At 59.7% G+C, this 19,683-nt stretch overlaps 1 protein-coding gene across 4 annotated transcripts in view; it reads left to right on the top strand.

Moving 5' to 3' along the window:
• GFRA2 (GDNF family receptor alpha 2) overlaps nt 1-19,683 on the top strand; it is a 75,823-nt gene that overhangs the window by 16,057 nt on the left and 40,083 nt on the right. For all 4 annotated transcript variants that reach the window (XM_016141646.2, XM_016141648.2, XM_036233940.1 and 1 more), the window contains one exon: nt 11,975-12,329. In XM_016141646.2, coding sequence (XP_015997132.2) covers nt 11,975-12,329 — 355 coding nt within the window. The remainder of the gene's footprint in view (nt 1-11,974; nt 12,330-19,683) is intronic.

Here is a 19,683-nt window from a genome sequence, read left to right as displayed (position 1 = left end):
CAGAGTGTGGCCCAAGACTCCAGGGGAGGCTGCATTTGGCAGTGTTGGGAAATCCACGAAGTTTTGGAGCAGGAGACGGTGGGATCTGGGAATGGCGCTCTCGGCAGCATCGTGGCTCTGAGTCCTGGCCTAGCGTGGGGCGTGGAAGGAACCACGCAGCTACTGAGCCTGCCGGGATCGGAAGACGCTGAATGGCACATGGGGGATTGGCTTCTCGGGGTCGCCCCCCGGGACTCCTGCTCAGAGCTCAGGGTGACTGCTTGGCTGGGGGACCCAGGTCCCTGAGGGGAACCGAGCTGCCCTTGGGTGGGGGAGGGCTTCAGGCCCCCCTGAAGGTTGCCTCAGAGGCCCCAGGGGAAGCGGGGGTAGAACTGCATGTGGCTCAGCTCTGCTGGATGCCTGGGGGGCCCTGCTGGATGCCTGGGGGGCCCCTGCTGGATGCCTGGGGGGCCCCTCCCTTCCCTGGCTCCGACGAGGGGGTTCCTGAGCCTTTGTGCCCCCAGCCCCTTCTGCCCTTGGGTTGCAGAAGACCGGCGAGTGAGGGTTTCGTCAGGTTGGTGGGTGGCTCCTGAGGACCCCCTTCCGAGGCAGCCCCGGTGAGGAGGTGGCGGTGGACGTGGGGGGCGGCGGGCAGGGGAGGGACTAAAGGAACAGGCGGCCGCTCTCCCTGCCCCCCTGCACGGTGGCTCCCGCGATAAACTGCTTATCCTCAGGTTGGCTCCCTGAGCCGCATGCAGAAGCGTGTTATTTAAATTTCAAAATCACATTCTTCTTCTAACAGCTGTCAGAGGCTCTGAGTGTCAACGAAAATTGGGCTTTAGCTGCAGCTCTGTCACCTCGTACACCTCTTTTTTTAGGGAGAATTCATCAGATGGCCAAAGAGGGAGTGTGGGGTGGGGAAGGGGGGGTGGGGGGGGTGGGGGGACAGGGAGAAGCGAGGTGTCCGGGTGGGCGGGGCCAGGGGACCAGTGATTCTCGCCCTGCTGATCAGCAGTTGGGAAGGACCAGAAGGACCGGGAAGAGGCCAGTTCCCCATCACAGGGGTGGGGGGGGGGGGTGGGGGGTGGGGAGATGGGGGGGGCAAGACGTGGGGGGGGGGAACTGGCAAAACCTGCATTCCCCTCTCACTGTCGCTTCTCCCCTCTCCCGTCAGTGACAGGGACCTCAGGCTGCTGTCCGTGGTAGGAGGTTTACTCGCGCTCACGTGTGAGCAGGGTGTTGAGTTTCTGTCTGGTTTCCTTTGTGTCCAAGGAAGAAATCACCAAGAACAAAAAAGAACAGGGAAAGAACAAAATTTAACCCCAAACGAGGCCTTTTAATGGTAGAATTTCCGGCGCAAGAGTTGGGGCGAAGTCGTTTCGGGTGAAGGTATTTTCTGGTACCCTTCAGATAACACCTTCTGGGCACCTGCTTGTCTCCCAGGGGGTGCGCGAGGCAGGCTGTGGGCCGCTCTGGCCTGGGTCTCCTGCTCTTGGGGGCCCAGGCGCGGCTCTGCAGGGGGTGTCCCCCAGAGCACGCTCCTGACCGAGCCACGGACGGTGCCCGCCTTGTCCGGTAGGCGGCAGGGTTTGGTGCCTCCCCTGGGAAGCCCCTCCCCGCCTTGCCTGTCAGCACAGCCCCAGGGACGGGTGTGGGAAGGAGTGCTTCTGAGAGGGAAGGGAAGGAAGGGGTCTGGTCGAGGAGGCCGAGTGGGGCGGTGGTGACGGCAGATGTGTTCCCTCAGGAACGACCGCCGCCCTCGGCCCCGTCTGATCCCTGAGCGAAGCCCGGGGAGCAGAGGTCAGGGGTGAATGCAGAGGGCGTTAGGAGGTGAGGGGGGCCGTCTTTACCCGATCGATAAAAATGGCGAGTGGACCGAACTTCTCTGTGTGTGTTTAGGGCCTTCCTACAGCCTGAGGTCATGACCCTGGACTCTGGACCTTAGGTACCCTCTCTGCAGAATCAGAGTGTGTGACTTCGTCCCCAGACAGTCCCCGTGCGCGAACGCGCTGCCCTGGGTGCTGGGGGCAGAGTCGTCCGTCGCTCTCAGGAAGCTCATGTTCGGTTAGCCCAAGACACAGAAAAACAGAAAAACGACAGACAAGCCAACAAACCAAGCAACAACGAAAACGTGTGAGATAGCGACGAATGCCGACTAAACGGAGAATTGAAATACGAAGACGGGACGGAGGTGGCTGGTGCCACTTTGAGACGGAGAATGCCGAAGCGTGGCTCCCGGGCGGAGTCCAGCCGTGGGGAGGTCTGGGGGCGGGGGGTGGCGGAGGGGCCTGCTGGGGAAAGGGCCCCAGGTGGGGGCACGTGTGGTGGGGGGTGAGACTTCACGCGGGCCGCATGGCAGGGGCCCCGGGGAGGAGGAGGCGGAGGCGGTGGCTGGGGAGGTGGGTGCAGGGGCCGTGCAGGAGCCGGATGACCGGGAGACGCGGCAGGCAAGCGATGGAGCCTGGACCTCGCTTAGGGGCGCCGAGAGGCCTTTGGAGGATTTCGACACTTGAGAAGCACAGTACCATTTATGCTTTTGAAGAGACGACTCTTGCGCCGTGGGAGGGTGGGTGGTGCGGCGGGGAGGGGCGTGGACGAGAGTGGACGCGGAGAGCACTCGGGAGCCGTCGCCAGGACGGCGGCAGAGATGGGGCGTGCGCGGAGCTCAGCCCGGTGCGGGCGGAGCTGGGAGGACGTGGGCCGGGGTTGAGGATGACGCTGATGATTCAGGCTGGGGCAGCAGCGACCCCACCGCCGTACGCAGGATGGGGAAGATGGGGGCCAAACAGGTCGGGCGGGGGCAGCAGAAACCCAGAGGCCTCTTTCGGCCACGGTAGGCTCGAGGTGCCGGTTAGACTTCCACCGAGGAACGCCAGGTCGGCCGTGGGCCTGGCGTTCTGAGGAGAGGTCAGGGTCGAGAGTCGTCACCATGTCCATAGATGGCGTTGAGGTCGCCCAGAGAGCCTGCAGGGAGAGAGGGAGGCCAGAGCTGTCCAGACCAGTGAAGAAGAGGAAACCGAGTCGGGGTGCCGGCGGGGGGCCGAGGGAAGCGTGGGCGTCCAGACGGAGGGGTGGTCAGCGGTGCCGGTGCCGCCCCAGAGATCGAGTAGGAGACGTTTAGGGAAGTGGCCTTTGGTCCCGCAGCACGGACGCGAACAACCTCGCCTGGAGCCGCCTCGGTGGGGCGGAAGCTTGGTCCAGGCGGGGTGGAGGCGAGGCGGGGCGGCCGGAAGGTGGCATCAGCAGCCCTGGGTGGCTCCGTGGAATTTCTCTGTGAAAGAGAGTGAACTAGGAGCATGTGCGGCCGCAGGAAGGCCTCGCGTTGGCCCTGGGCCCTGAGATGGGCGACGATGGTGGCCTGCCCGGTGCCGTCGGGGAGGATCCGTTGGAAGGAGCCTCAACGATCCGTTTTTCAAGCGTAAACCATCAGCCGAAGGGGCAGGGGGAAGAGGGGTAATTTCAGGAGCGACGTCCTTGAGAAGGAGGGACGGGACCCAGAGCCCGGCGGGCAGGGGCCCTTCCTCCCTCGGAACAGAGAGGGCAGGGCCGGGGGCCAGCACCGGTGACGGGCCAAACCTTCTGTGTCCTAGTGGAGTCCGAGGCCGAGCAACGGGGCGGGGACGGTGGGGCAGGACCGGGGCCAGCATGGAAGGTGTGCAGCGGCCACCATGGCCGTCGAAGCATGGAGGCAGGGCTGTAAAGTGAGGCCGGTCAGCTCGGTTGTGTGTATTTCTCCAGGGACGTTCTGTGCAGGGCCACCCTGGAGTGGGAGAGCATGTCCGAGGAGGGGAGGGGCTGAGGAGGAGGTCGGGGTGCTTGCTGGGTGAGGAGGGAGCCGGCGGGGTCGGGGAATGGCTGGGGGAGAGCAGGTGGTGGGGTCAGCGGTTGTGGTGTGGGGTAGGGTAGCGAGGCGGGAACCGGGAGGTGAGGAGGTGGTGTCCACGGGGGGCATTTGAGGGGCAGGGCTCCAGGAGTGCTGGGGCTGCTGGGGAAGTCGGGGGGAGGTGCGACATGCCGTGGGGAGAGGGGGAAGGGCAGAGATGTCTGCAGGCGGCAAGGCCGCGTGTGGGGAGGACAGTGAGCCAGGTGCGAGGTCACCCCTGAGGGGGTCGGGGGGGGGGCAGGGTGGTGGACTGGCGGCAGGAATCCCGCGGGAGGAGACGCGGCACAGAGGCAGCGGTGAGGAGAAGGCAGGACCCCCGGCCCTCCAGGCCCAGAGGTCAAGGTTGTGGTCCTGCCGTATCCCTGGGCCTTGCGTGCTGACAGAGGACTGGCAGGTGAGGCACGCTGGGGCTGGCCGGTCATCTCTAGGGGAAGCCGAGGCACCACTGCATGCCACCCCTAACCTCTGGCCGGGGCCCAGGGCCAGCAAGGTCCCCAGGGCCCTGCTCGCTCAGGCTTCCTGCTTGAGCAGAGAGCTCTGAAGGTCGCCTCTTGCTCACCGCTGGGGAATCCAGGATCCCTTGTACCTTTTGGGCTGTGGTTTGTGAGGCTGGACCAAGGGGCACAAGGGGACAGGCCTCTGCTGGCAGGAAAAGCAAGCGACGGGGGGGAGGACCTTCCAGCCGGGGTCACGTTCTTAAACAAGCAGGTGTTGCGCACGTGCTAATGGGCCAGAAACTGCGTGAGGCATTTTCGTCTACGTTTTCCTATCTAATACACTGTTTTTTTTTTTTTTTGTTCCCCATCTAATCTTGAGTACGGTCCTGTGTGTAGGCAGGGTGGGTGTCGTATCCCAATTTCGCAGGTTAGGAAATTGAGGTTCGGGGGGTTGTAAAACCTGTGCTCGCGTACTCGCCAGCCGGGTCCTCCGCCTCCCAGGCCACGGCTGGGCCAGAGTGCCCGCTCTTAAAATCACCAGCCCGGCCCTGAGCGGGGTGGCGGGGACACTTGCCAAGCCCAGCAAGTGAGCCTCGGGCCAAGGGGAGGGTGTCCACTTGTTCCCTGACGGTACTGTGTCACCTGCCCTGGAATGTAGGCTCCGGGAGGGCGGGACCTTGTCAGTTCTTGCCGGTTCTTCAGCAGGGCTCCGGGAAGCTCAGAACGAGACCGCTGCTCAGTAAACCAGTCCCGAGGGAGCACGCGGCAGGGTGGGTGCGTGAAGGCGGGCGGCGTGGCGTGGAGCCGATAGCGGGCAGCTCCAGCCCCCGCCCTCCCTCCCCAGCGTCCTGGTCCTGCCGGCTGTTCGGTCCACGCCTCATCTCTGGTTGCTCCTCTGCTCCTGCGAACACCCTCATTATTCAGACTCGGGTGACCTTTTTGAACTCTCTGGCACGAGTGTCTCCCAACCGCCCCCACCTCTGGGGCCACTCCTTCCCCGTCCGCTCGGTGGTGCTGGCGCCTGGAGCTCTGTCCTGACGCCCTCCCTCTTCCTAGTTTCCACCCGCACTCTGCTTGGCCACCTCGTTTCGTTTCGTGGCTTTAAGGAACCTCCGGTCGGTTAGGCTCAGTTCGCGTCTTTCGCTCAGACCCCTGTCCTGAGCTCCGGGCTCGCCGTCCTTCAGCCGTTTCGGCGTCTGCACTCGGACCGCTCAGGGGCGTCTCATCTCGAACGTGAGTCGGAACAGAACCATCCGCTTAGCTCGGCCCCTCCCCCTTCCCTCCACGTCCCGTTTTACACAGATGATTCCTTCCATGGTCCACCTGGCGCTCGGGCCGCAAACCCGGGGTTTTCCCTCGATTGCTCGCTCTCTTCCCATTCTGCACCCAACCCATCCCGCTGGCTTTCTCTCGCAATCATATGCAGAATGGGCTCATTTTCCTTCCTTTCCTTTTTTTTGTTTTTGCCCCTGCCATCTTGGACGTGCCGCAGCCTGTAGCTGGTCTCCTGTTCAGCCCTGGCCCTCACGTGTCCTCTTGTCTTCCAGACGTCAGCCAAAGTAGCCGAGGTCAGGGGACTCCCCTCCTTGAAACCCTGCAGGCACTTTGCATCTTAGAATCAAATCTGAAGTTCCTGCCCCTCCCTGCAAGGTCCCCTGCGATCTCCCCTGATCGCCCCTCTGGCTTCCTCTACCTCTCTCTCTCTCTCTTTTTCTTTTATTTATTTATTTATTTTTTTGCTTCATTCAGGAAGCTGCGGCCACCTCGCCTTTCCTTCTGCCTGTGAACCTGCCAGGCGCGTGCCTGGCTCAGGACCTTTGCACCTGCTCTTCCTGTTGCCTGGGATTTTCCTACCGTGGATATTTTCTGCATGTTTCACTCCTGCGAGTGTTTCTGTCTTAATTTGGGTGTCGCCTCCTAGGACAGGCCCTCTTCATCCCCCAGTCCGTCTCTCCTAAATTCCCTTATTTTATTTTCTTCGGAGCACTCTAAATTACCTTATTTCTTTGTCGTGCCTTTATTCCCAGCCTTCCCCTCGTGAGACTCAAAGCCCCTGCAGAGCAGGCCCTCTGTCCTCCCGGCTCGCAGCTGGATTTCCGGGGTGCGTGATCAGTACCTGAGAGTATTTGCTGACGGACAGCTGTTTGACTGACCGCCGACTGACAGGGGTCTGGGTGCCGTGCGTGAAGGAGGCGGGCGTGTTCGAGAGCCTCGCGTGCACGTGTGTGCTGCGGAGTGCATACCTGGTGTGTTTGCACAGGCCGGGCTGGCCCCTTTCAGCCTGCTGGTAGGAATGGGCCTTCTCTCTCCCTGCAGCCTGCAGTCTTGCCTGTGCGCGTGTGTGTGTGTGTGTGTGTGTGCGCATGCGTGCATGTGTGTGTGTGTGTGTAGGGGGAGGTGGGCCGGCAGGAGAGTCACTAAACGTAGGAGGTTATGTAGTTTCGGGTGAGGCAATGAGACCCGGAGAGGGTCAGGCTTTGTCTGGGGTTTCGCACGGCTGGGAGAGGCAGACGCGAAACCGGGGCCGAGGTCTCTGACTCCTGTTTTAGTGGAACCTGCGTGACGTAGGTGGTACCTGAGTGACTGAAGCTCCGTGTAAGTGTCAAACAGTTATTTCCAGGGTCTCGGTTTGAAGGTCGAGGGACAGATGGTCACCGGCTCAGGGCAGCACCCCAGGAGGGAAGAAGGGAGGTGGGTGAGGCTCCCATGGAGTGGCTGCCCCTCCACAGTTGTAGTCTGTCTCCCCCCAACCCCCCAACTCCCACCCTCACCAAGGGAGGGGAAGGGAAGGGACGAAGAAGCCAGAATGTGTCCCCGGGGGCTGGAGCTGGGAGGCGTCGAACGCGCCAGGCGTGGTTGAACCCCGCCTCGCTCTCCCTGGGGCAGCTGTTACCATTTACTCCCTGGCCCTGTCTGCCCATCTGGCTCAGGAAGGAGTCTGGAGGGTGGGTTGGCCCAGGCCCAGGCTGAATTTCGAGCTCCTGCATCCCTGGCAGTTTCCCAGTTTCCTGTGTGGTCTCGGCCCTTGGCAGGGCTGGGCTGGGTGTGGTGTGTGGGAGGGGGCTAGCGAGGGCCTCCCTCCCTCTCTTTGGACATCTTAGTTCAGAGACTGTGGCGCACGCTGGGTGAGTCTGGTGTTTGGAATCCAGCACCTTTGGAATCCTTGCTCCCCAAAGAGGACTCGCGAAGAGGAAAATAACCCTCTGGACCTGAGGGAAGAGTGCTTTAGTGTGGACAGAGAGGCAGCAATGGGCTGGGAAGAGGCTGCCTCGGCCTGCCCTTCCCTCCCTCCCTCCCACCCCGTACCTGCTTCCTCCCGCACGGGGGAGCCGGGGCCGAGGCCAGCTCCACAGTGGAGTGGGGGTTCCCGTCATCAGGCCCACTTGCCCCCTGCATCCTCTTTGGGAGGATCAGAAGGAACATCTTCCTGGTAACTAAGCAATTACTGTTACTATTGCCACATTTTTTTGTTTCTTCTATTTTTTTTCCCTAGGAAATTTACCAAGTTTTGGCCCAGGGGTTTACATCTGCCACCCCCTAGCAAAAGCTTTCACTATTCAGGCTCCAAATGGAAGCCACTGAGGCTATAATTACACTGGCATTAGCTCAGGAACATGCTGAGAGGAGCCGGAACGGAGCACCTGGGGAACCTAAAACCAGCCTCCGTCCTAAATTAGCGCCGTTCCGTCTGCGGTTGTCGCCCGGCCCCTCTCTGGGGTCCCTCTCCGTCCTCGCTCTCCTCCACCTCGGCCCGGGCTGATACGCTCTTCCCTTCCGCCAGCCGGTGTCCGGACAGGTGTATTGAACGGGAAGGAACCACCTGGCTGGCTGGGAAGAGCCCTCCCTTACAGGCTGTGCTTCCAGAATGGCCTTTGTGTGGTCAGGCGGCCTTGGGTCCTTGCCTGGCTCGGGCAGGATGGTTTGGCAGCAGCTCAGGGAACGGCTACAGGGGCCACGCTCCACACCATGGCTGGCAAGCCCTTGCTTGGCTGCCCAGCGTCATGTCTGCTCGGTCCGCGTCTAAGCACACAGACGACTGCTGGCCCCTCCCGGCCTCGTTGTCGCCTTAGAATCCCCTCCCCATTCCCCTTTCTCCCTCTGACTCGCCCTGTATGTTTCAGCAGAGGTGTCCCTGCTTCCGTGACCCCTGGTCTGGGCAGGACGCATTCTTCTCTCCTCCCAAGCACCCTAACTTCCCCGATGCATAGCCTGCTCCACCATCCCCAGCTGTATTTCTGGGGAAGTGCCTGCACATAGTAGGCTTTCAATAAAGACTTACTGATTGGATGAGTAGCAAAATAAACCTTAATTCTCTTTCTGCCTTAATTCTCCTTTTATTTTTTGTGAGAAGAGAGGCAGTTAGCTCATTCCTTCTGCCTTTGTAGGGCTGTCGGAGAGGCAGGGTGTTGGGGTGATGGCTGGGTCTTCATTAATCGCCCCCCGCCCCCGCCTTTCAATCCTGAGCACTTCCGGGCTGGGCTCCATGCTGATACTTGATCAGATGTGGTCTTGTATTGACCACCATCGCCAGCTCTGCAACAGCTGGGCTTCTATGATGTTAACCAACACCTTTGAGCAGTTATTATGAACGACATTCTCTTCTAAGTCCATTTATCACTTCACTTATCAACTGCATAGTCAGTACCCAACATGCACCCAGACACTGGGGAAAAAGGATACAACACAGCCAGCAAAACTGAAAAAGCCTCGGCCTGCCTGGTGCTTGTATTTGATACAAAGAAACAAGTGAGTAAATAAGTGTATCCTATGGCAGGTGGTGATGAGCTGTGTGTGGGGAAAACAGATCAGTGAGCAGTGTGTGTGTGGGGGGGGGTAAAGGGAGTGACTTGTTATTCCGTTAGGGTGGTCAGGAAGGACTCGCAGGGAAGGCAGCATTTGAGCAGAGACCTGAAAGAAGTGAGGGAAGTAGCCGTGTGGTCGTGGGGGTGGGGGAGAGCTTTCCTGGCAGCGGAAGCAGCAAGTGCAAAGGCCCTGAGGTCAGGGCATGTTCCAGGAAGAGTGAGGAGGCCAGCGTGGCTAGGACGGAGTAAGTGAGCAGGGGAAGGAGGAAGAGGCGAGGTCATATGGAGCAGTGGTGGCTAAAAGGACTATAACATGAGTCACATTATACTTCTAAATTTTCCAGTAGTTACATTAAAAAAGTAAAAAGAAGCAAGTGAATTTAATTTTAATAATACATTTGTTTAACACAGTATCTCCAAAGTATTATTGCTTCAATATGTAATCAAAGTAAAACATTATTACTGAAATGCTTTACAGTTTTTTTTCTTATTAAGTATTCAAAATCTGGTGTATGTTTTCAAAATCTGGTGTGGACAGCTCATTTCACGCTAGCCATGTTTCAGGCTCAGTGGCCATGCGTGGCTTGTGGCTGCCACGTCGGACAACACAGATATGGAGCCGTGTGGGTCATGTCTGAATGAGACGGGGCGTCACTGGCAGCTTTGGGGCCCAGGAGCCTAATATCTCTGCCTGAGGTGCCGGCTGTGATGAGAACACTGTTTTGGGGCGCGCACAAGGACAGAGCAGGGCGCACGGGCAGGAGGTCCTTGCCGGCATGGAGTGAGAGCAGCCCGGATCGAGGTGGCAATGGTGGTGGTCAGAAGTGATTGGATCTTGATGCGTTTTGAAGGTGGAGCTGCCTGGTTTTCCCGATGTGGTGTATGAATGAAGAGACGGGTCGAGGAAGCACCAGGACTTTGGGCCTGAGCTCTGGAAGGGAGCAGCTGTTTTCAGAGGGGTGAGGAACGTGGGGGTAGGGGCGGGAACACGTGGGATTTGGTCAGGGGCATGTGACGTTTGCGCTGCGGACATCGGCGTTTCCGGTGGAGCTAGCGAGCAGGCAGGTGGACATGTGAATCCGGGGTCCTGGGGGAGGTCTGGTCGGGGATATAAATCTGGGCGTCAACAGCATATTGATGGTGTTTCGGGCCGTGGGGTGAACCAGGGCCCTGGGGGGCAGGTGCATAGAGAGAAGGGGGACTGGGTGCTGGCGGAGAAGATGGAACCAATGACGGAGGCTGAGGAGAGCGCGGGGGGCGGGGGGCAGCAGCAGGATCCGTAGAGACAGGAAGGTCCTGAGGACGGGCTGAGGAAGAGGAGGCTGGGCCCTGACCACCGATGTGGGTGGGCGGCAAAGGCCAGGCTGCAGTGGGTCCAGGAGGGAGAAGGACGTCACCAGTATAGACTGTCTATTTGAGGGTTTTTGCTTTAAAGGGGAGCAGAAAAATAGGGTGGTAGCTTAGTGTGGGTGTATGGCAATAAGGAGGTCTTTCTTTTTTTCTTTTTCTTAAAGATGGGCGCAGTCATAGCTAATGGGGATATTCTAGTAGATGGGGCAGGCTTATGCAGGAGAGAAAAACGAGCGACCTCATTCATGCTCACAGGAACACTGTGAGGCAGGTTCTGTTTTGCAAACCGGGAACCTGAGGCAGAAGAAGGTTCAGTCGCTTGCCCAAGGACACGCAGCTAGTAAGTAGCAGGGCCAGGAGTGAACGCCGATGGCTCAGTTCTAGAACTTCCAGTCTTCACCACACCTGGCTCGCCTGCCTCTTGGTATCCTGGCTAGATTCGTGAGCTCTTGGGAATGGGGCTTCCTCCACACGTCCACATCCAACACGGCCCCTGGTGGGGACAGGGCTGTGCAGAGGTGGGGCTTAAGATCTTTAATGACTAAGGGATCAGAACACCAGGACCTATACCGGCCACTGGCCACTGGCGGGGAACCTGGCCCCACCCCGAGCTCTTTCCGCCACCTCGTGGGGCCTTGGAATGGGCGTGCTCCATACATATTGAGAAGCATTTGTTGGGTGGGTGAAGAATGAATGAGAAGGTATGGCTCATCCTAAAACCTAAGCCAGTTGCCCTCCCTGGCCTACCATGGTGCTGGCGAGGCCTGGGTGCCTGGCCTGGCTTGCTGCCAGTGTGCCGAGTGACCCTGGGCAGGCACCCTGTCCGCTCAGCACCTCGGTTTCCTTGTCTATGGAATGAAGAGGTAGCGTTAGATGATTACCTGTTCGCTGTCCCCAGGATGTCTCCGGGGGCACGTGCAGCCTGGATTCCTGCCTTCCCTCTCGGTCTGTCATCAGGATGGACAGGAGGTGCTCTGGAGCGGGGAGCTGGCTGGCAGGGGAGGGTCGGGTGGTCCCTGTGCTGTGTGTTTCCCTTGGAACCGCTGAGACTTGCGGGGCGCGGCAGCCACTCCGGGTTTGTGCCCAGACGTTCCCCTCTGTGGGCAGCGACACCGAAGTCCCAGCCTCCAGCACAGCTGCCCCGTGGCTGACGACGTGCTCCGCTCGTCAGCAAGTCCGGGCGCTCGAGCCTGCATCACACCGCAGGGCTCGCCCGCGGCCAGGAGTGTCCTCTTTCGGGGTCGTGACCCTGACTCACGCGGTGGCGCCCACCCCACTCTGCTCCCCGTGGGGCGTTTTTAGCCGTGAGGGGACAGGTCCAGTGGTCGCGGTGGTGGGAGGTGAGGATGCTGGTACTGGTGCTGTTTGGGCCCCGGCTGCTGACGCTCCCGCGTGACGGTTGTCCTTCCGTAAATGCCGGCAGGGCGGGCTGAGCGCCTGGAGGGGGCCCCAGCGCGTGGGCGCCCCGCGTTCCCTCCACGCCCACGTGCGGGCCTCTGACCCCTCTCTCCCGCCCCCTCCAGGGACCGGGGCGGACCCGGCGGTCAGCGCCAAGAGCAACCACTGCCTGGACGCCGCCAAGGCCTGCAACCTGAACGACAACTGCAAGAAGCTGCGCTCCTCCTACATCTCCATCTGCAACCGCGAGATCTCGCCCGCCGAGCGCTGCAACCGCCGCAAGTGCCACAAGGCCCTGCGCCAGTTCTTCGACCGCGTGCCCAGCGAGTACACCTACCGCATGCTCTTCTGCTCCTGCCAGGACCAGGCGTGCGCCGAGCGCCGCCGGCAGACCATCCTGCCCAGCTGCTCCTACGAGGACAAGGAGAAGCCCAACTGCCTGGACCTGCGCAGCGTGTGCCGCACCGACCACCTGTGCCGGTAAGAGCGCCGCGGGGGTTGCCGGCGGAGGCCCGCCCTTCCCGGCATCCCCTGGGGCGGCGGGATTCCAGTCCTGAGCCCAGCAAAGAGGGCGCCTTGGACATGTGCAGAATGAACTCTCCTTCCTTCCTTCGTTCGTTGGTTCATTCTTCATTCAAAACAGGTTTGTTTGCCTTCTCTGTGCCCAGCCTCGTGCTCAGCTCCGAGGGAAAACCAAGATGAACAGCGCTAGGAGCTCATAACTAAATTCATAGACCCCTGGAGCTGGGAACAGGAAGGGGCCTTCCGTGCATTCAGTCTTACCTCTAAAGGAAGCCCCCCACGGTCCTGGCGAGGTCCTGTGGCTGTCAGGAAGTGGCTCTCGTAAGTCACAGAGGCAGCTCCTTCTGCACCGAGAGCTGAGCCCATCAAGTGCTGGGGTGGAACACGGGTCTGGAGTCGGACGGTCTTGGGTTTGAATCCAGACTTTTCCACTTACTAGCTGTGTGACTTGGGGTGGACTTTTAAAATGTCCTGAGTCTCCATCCCATCACCTGTAAAGCAGGAATAAAACACCCACATCCCAGGGTTATCGTGAGGTCTGATTACACGACGTGCGTCCAAAGCTCAGCACGGAGCTCGGGACGCAGCCAAGGCTTAATGAGTGTAGCCTCATCACTAGGAAGGCTTTTGTTGTCCTTCTGCTGAGTTGAAATGCACCCCCTCCAAAGTCTCGTGTTTCTCCTGTTTGTCACCTGCTCTCTGAGGAGACAGACAAGGAGAGCAATGATCCCGCTGCAGTGGGACCAGGGCCGAGGGCTCCCCGAGGAGGGCGCACAGGGGAAGGGCGTCTGCCTCAGCCTAGGGGGGGCCAGAGGGGCTTGAGCTGAACCTCGGGAAATGAGAGGGAGCACAGCAGGGAATAAGCCAGCTGGGAGAGCACCTGCAGAGGCAGGAGGGTAGGAGAGAGCCTGGCCAGGTGGTAGGCGCGTACGGAGTGTGTGGGCCCTGAGGTGGGGAGGCCAGGGGCGAGGTTGTGGAGAAACAGGGCTCCCAGGAGCGCAGACGGAGTGCTTCCCACATACCGAACGTGGGTCTGGTATACGGGAAGCACGTCATCCTGCAACAAGGCTACCAGGTAGGTACTGTGGTCACCTCTGTCTGCCAAACGAGGAATCAGAGATACAGAAAGTGACCTGCCTGCGGTCGTACGGCTCTGGCGTGTCAGAGCCGGGATCCGGTCTGTGCCGCCTTCGTCCCAGGACAGCGTGGGGGCCTGGGCCAAGGTAGTGGCCGGCCGTGGGGATGGAGCGAAGTGCGTCATCTCAGAGATGGATGGCAAGGAGCCTCGACAGGACCAGGCGGCTGGTCCAAAGCTCCCCGGAGGCGAAAGCCGTTTCCGTCTTGTATGTAGAGCCTGGCACGGGGCGAGCACTCCGCGAACATCACTCGAGTGGATAAATGGATGGTGACTGCCACGTTTTCTGGTTGAATAAGGAGAGGGCGACAGAGCCGGTCAGCGGGGTGGTGCTGGACGTGCCGTGTTCGAGGTGCCTGGGGGGCCATGCCATCCCCGTGGCGACATCTGGCGGGAATTCAGACGTGCGGGCCTGGGGCTCAGTGAAGGGGCCGTAGGGGAAGAGGGGGTTGGGAGTTGCTGGGTGCCTCACCGGTGATTAAAGCCACGGCACTGAGCGAGATGGTGTGGGGGGTGGGGGTTGTTGGTGGAGCCCAGGAGGGAGTTTGGGAAGGAGATGCCTGCATACTCGGGCCTCCTCAGTGTGAGGGAAGCCGTCTGGGCGGACTGCGAGGCACAGCTCTGCTGGAAAAGGCAGGTCCAAGGAGGCGGAGCCTGCCGCGGGGAGGCTCGGGAGCAAGGGCGACCCGGAGAGAAGGCGCCGGAGTCCGGAGGAGAAGGGGTTCCCGCGGGAGGGAGGGGCGCGGCGCCTCACGGAGTGTGTGTGGCGTGCGCGTGCACGTGTGGGGATGTGAGGGAGCGTGCGAGGGTACACGTGTGTGGCAGTGTATGGGCGTGCATGCGTGCGTGCGCATGCAGAGGGTGAGAGCCGGTTGCAGTCCTGAGGCCTGGCAGGGAGGCAGAGGTGGAGGCCGAGTACAGGCCACTTTGTCGAGAAGCTCAGGGCAGAGGGGAAGAGGCCTTCTTTGTCCCAGGGGAGAGCTGGGCCCTGCGTACACGGAAGGGGAAGCGCACCCTTGTTTTGGGAAGCGCACCCTTGTTTTGGAACGAGGGCTGCTGGAGTTGAGAGGAGGGGCTGCTGACCCCTGGAGCTGGCCGCAGGGCTCGGGGAGGCTGGGAGGAAGGGGAGCTTTTCTCTCTTGCTTTCTTTAAAACAAAACAAAACAAAACAAAAACCAGTCCTGAGGCCATTTAAAGCAAATGTACTAAGTTAGAGAGCGGTTAGAAGCAGACTTCCGGAGCCTGAAAAGGCAGGGGAGCCCACGCCGAAGCGTGCGCGATCTCTGGAGCTCCGCGCTGCCTGGTGGCCGCAGACCTGCAGAGACTTGGCGGGCAGCATGGTTCCCAGACGCGAGGGACCTAGGGACCGGAGCTCGCGCGTTCTGGCATCGAGATGCGAGACGCGCTCTGTCCTTGTTCTCGGTGCTGAAATGGCCCTGTCAGGCCGCCTCACACGCCACGTATGTGGAATGACAGGATGGGTGAGGACCTGGGTGTCCACGGGAGCTGGAGGGGCCGCCTGAGGCCAAGCCCAGTGACCACATCCCGTGCACACCTGTGAGCCAGGTGCACTCCCAAGGTCCGCAGGCTGCAGGAGCTTGGAGCCAGGTTCACCTGGATGTCTCGGAGGCGTCCTGAGCAGAGGAACAGCAGGAACACCACCAGCACCCCCTTTATTAGAGGTGCTTCAAGGAGGGACCATACGTGTGCCTCCTAAGGGGTCTGTGGCCGTGAGCAAGACGGGAGAGCTTGGAGCTGGCTGCTTTGGTGGCTTGTAGAACACCCGTGTCTGTTTAAAGAGCCAGAGGATCCCCCCCCCCTCCGGGGTTCAGGGAGCCAGGAACGGGAGAATCGGGGGACGAACTTCACAGCGTAGAGGGAGAAAGGGGTTTAAACAAGACGATCCTGGGAGGATCAGGAACGAGGCCTTCCTGGAGCTCAGAGTGGGCAGTGTCTGAGAGGCGCTCAGCCACGTGGGCGAGTGATGTAAACTTAAGCAGCAGCCGCGGCGGGACCCGCGAACAGTGTGGTCTCCAGGTTTTTGAACTGGGTCCTGTGTGGGAAGATTCCGGTGCTCCTGGCTGTGGCCAGGTGAGCGCGTGGCCTGGCTCCCGGGCTAGGTGTCCTCTCTGTGCTCACTCTGCCCAGGTCTCCGGAGTGGTTCTGGAGGGATTTCATCCCTCGTGGCCTCGATTTCTTCACCGATCGCACAAGGATGCACACCTGTCTCCAAGGCCCTTTCCAGATCTGCGGATCCGAGTCCGTCCCGGCAGCGTTCCAGCCTGCCTTCTCCCTCTGCGTCTCTGCTTGAGGTTATAAGCTAGAGCCATTAGCTCTTGGTACAACAGGAAATGAGCAGAGACCCCTCCTCGTGGTAGACAGTGGGGAAGGGCGAGTTTGAAGGGGAGGAGCTCGCCTCCTTCCACGCGCCCGCAGGCCTGGCTTACTGACGCGTGGACCCCGGGGGCCCCACGGAGGAGCCTGGGGGAGACGGCAGCTGGAGAGGGGCATCCGGAGGACAGGAGGCCCTTCACCGTGCCTGGGACGGAGCGCTCTTCCTTCCCTTTCCGGCGCCGGCTTCCTCCAGGTTTCTCCCCGGCCCCGAGGGCGGGCACCACTGATGGAGACCTTCACTGTGAAGTCGGGAGAGCCCAGTGCCACGGTGTTGGGAGCAAGCGCTAGGGACCCTCGGCCTTCTTCCCCTGGATACCTAAGCGGACCAAGCTGGCCTTGGCGGGGGTCATGGGAGAGCCTCTCTGGGAATGGGGCCCTCGTCCACGAGCGTCTTCCGGAATGTGCCCCCGCACCAGTGCTGCGGCGCCCAGTCCTCAGCGAGCAGGGCCTGCTGGCCCCTCCGCCCTTCTGCTTGGGGTTGGCATGGCCATGCCTGGGCTTCTCCCTGAGTGAACCTTGGCTGAGCATTCTTGGGGGGTGGGGTGGCGGTCAGGTTGGCCAGAGGCCAGCTCAGCTGGCACTACGTCAAAGCAAGTCCGTGGGCATCTGAGCAAGTCCGTGGGCACCCTGGTGGCGGCCTCGTAACCTCCGTAGGATGTTTAATAGACCCCCTTGTGCGGTCTTAGGCGATGTCCACTGACTACCAAATGTCCAAATGTCGGGGTTTGAAGAAGCCTTCGGTTCCACAGTGAGGTCTCCTTATTGGGGCACTGGGGTTACTACTGCAAGCTCTCAACCTTCCTTCCCCTGCTCTTTGGATCAGGGTCAGTTTGGGGTGAAAGCGGGTGTGGCCTGCTCTGTCCAGTGGACCTCGGAGGTGCAGCCCAGGAGCCATGCTCTGCCTTTCTCCTTTGTCTGGTTTCCAGCCCACCGGCTTTCGGGCTGTGGACTTAGGACCGGGAGAGGCTTTTCCTGTCAAAGGTTCTGACGTGGAGTCTGGAAAGCCCAGGGAATCTCTTGGAATGAATTCATGAATTGGGCTGAATTCTCTCACTCCAGACTCCCAATAGGCTCTGACCTACTTTTTTTTTGGGTTTCTCCTCTATCAGCTTATACTCATTGCAAGGATGAATGCGATGGTCCAGTGTGTGTGTGCGTGTGTGTGTGTATGTGTGTGCGCGCGCGCGTGTGTGCGCATGCGTGTGTGGGCAGGAGGGGAAGGAGGCTTGTGTTGTCCCATAAACCGTGTCCTTTCTAGGCCTCGTTTGGAAGAGGCCCTCTGAAATGTCCTGTTCCTCTTTATCTGCCAAGAAGATATAAATAACTCAGCGCTGGCCCCGTCCTGGCCCCGTGCCATATCCCGGGCTGCAGTTTAACCTCTGGGTGCTGAGGATGTGTATAAATAGATTCAGCCTGGGGCTACCCCAGCTGCCTGGGCCCCTTTGTGCAGTGGACACTGTCTTTGTCTGAGAGGATTGCTGGGAAGGCAGAGGGCTTGGGGTCCCCTCCTTCGAGGCTGTCCGTAGGGAGTGGGGTAGGGTGCCTTCAGCAAGCCCCTTCCTGCCTAGCTTGGGGCATGTTCACTGTCTGTTGGCAGTGTGGATGGACGGGTCTGGGTTTGATCCTGGTTCCTTGGGGCTGCTCCTCAGCCTCCTTTGGACTCTGTAGAATCTGTTGCCTGAAGTTTTTAGCAGGTTATCTCTAAGTGGCAGCGAATGGTTATTTGCGTAGGGGCAGGTGGGCTGTGGGGCTTCTGAACCTTTACTTCTTTCAAAGCAGAAGGTCTCGAACATTTCAAAATCGTATGCAAGGTTTTGTGTCTATGTTCATCGCTTTCATAAGATTTTCAAAGGGTTCCTTGACCTCCCAAAGCTTAAGAACCTCTGCCTTCTCTGGATGGCCAACTTGGATCGGTAGCTTCCTGGCTCGGTAGCAGAGAGAGGGCCGTGGTTGATTAGTGATGTCTGTCATGGGCCCCCCGCTGAAATCCAGCTCCTTGTTCCTGGGGCCAGTCCGTTATCTGTCGTGGGAGGAATGGGGGGTCTTGGGGCCATTCCCGTATTCATTTGATAACTAGTTATTGATCTTCTGCTCTGGCACAGGCCTTGCGTTGGGGTTGGAGAGTTAATGAAGTAGGTAGAAGTCCTGGCCACAGGCTGTTCACAGTCTGGTGGTGGGACAGTTTTATCGCCTCTGTAGCGGGACTAGAGCCACACAGTAAACTGGATGATAGCATTTCCGCTCAGGGCCTCTCGAAATCCCAGTGCTACTCTGCTACCTACCAGGTCTTTCCCGGCACACTGCGGTGGCACAGGAGAGCAGCCCCTCCTGAGGGAGATGAGACACAGACAGTCCTCAGGGGACTGCTTGGCCCTGAGCAGAACTTGGAGCCCAATAGCTCTGTCCAGCCTCAGAGCAAAGCCGTGCCCATGGGGTAAAGAAGCCACTATCTTCCTGAAGGAAAACTAACCAGCAAGGTTGCTAGTGGATGGAAACTCTATGCGAGGAGGGGCCTTGGGAGCCTCAGCTCCGCCGGAGACCTTGAGACCCATGCTTCCCCCCGCTGGGGCCCTGCTCACCCTTGAATTCTGGGCCAGGGGTGCCCAAAGGGCTCCTCTTGGAATTTCCTGTAGCAAGCGAAGATAAGGCTGGAATGTTGACTCTTACTTTACTAAAGGTCCTGGGAAAATAAACACGGAGAAGCTGCAACCTAGATGTCTAGTTTACAAAATCTGCTTTCTGCATCTTCCTGCTCTGGCTACCACAGGAATATCAGCCCGACCGGGCAGAGAGTGCCTTTACCCTTGACCATCCCGGCTGCTCTGTGGGCATCTGGGCTCCCCAGAGCTCACACCCCAGAGAGACAAGGCGCACCCCCTTGTGTGGCTAAGGCTCCCACTCGTGGAGTTCCGCGCGAGGACCCCCTCCACGGGGTGTGTGGAAGGAGGGATGGGCCATGGAGGAGAAGCCGCTATGCGGAGAGTCGGCGCACGGGGCAGTGAGGTCCGTCCAGACCCGGGCATCGCTTACAGCGTGTGCGCGCACTCACGCAGGGGCAGGGCGTACTTTCAGCTACCCTGAGCTTGCACCGTGTACTGGCTCTTGAGCATTGTTGCTTCCACTCATTGCCGCGGACTCTCCCCTGGCGAGTGTCTAAGTCTGCCCGGCCGCTCTAACAAAATGCCATCGACCGCGGGGCTTAAGTTACAAACATTGCTCTCCCATAGTCCTCGATGCGGGGTGCCCAAGGTCACGGTGCTGGCATGGGTGGGTCCTTGGCGAGGGCCCTCTTTGGAGTTATGCCCTCACATGGCTTTCCTCAGTGTGCGCACGAAGAGGGATCCGGTATTTCTTCCTCTCGGGTAAGGGCGCTAATCCCATCACGGGGGCCACACCCTCATGACCTAATTACCTCTCAAAGACTCCACTTCCAGAGGCCGTCACGTTGGGGATTAGGGTCTCAAGATGACAGGTTGGGGGGGACACAAACATTCAGTCTACGGACCTGGACTTATGCTTCGTTCAGAGCCTGTTTGGCCCATGTCTCCCGGAGCCTTCTTTTAGCCATTCTTTCCCCTGACGCTTTCCGGAACTTGTCTGAGTTCTTCACGTGGCACTGATCGTGTGGCTTTTCTTTAATGCTTTATCCTCACAATTAGATCTGTGACTTTTTCAATATTCTTATAATAACTACCATGTTGATTTATTTATTTAAAAGTTATTGTGTGCCAGGCACTGTGCTGGACACTAAATTTTTGCTGGCCCTATAACATGTTATATTAA

This window comes from Rousettus aegyptiacus, unplaced genomic scaffold (assembly GCF_014176215.1).
Source record: "Rousettus aegyptiacus isolate mRouAeg1 unplaced genomic scaffold, mRouAeg1.p scaffold_m13_p_16, whole genome shotgun sequence".
NCBI classification, from domain to species: domain Eukaryota; kingdom Metazoa; phylum Chordata; class Mammalia; order Chiroptera; family Pteropodidae; genus Rousettus; species Rousettus aegyptiacus.
This window is presented reverse-complemented; position numbering and strand designations above follow the sequence as displayed.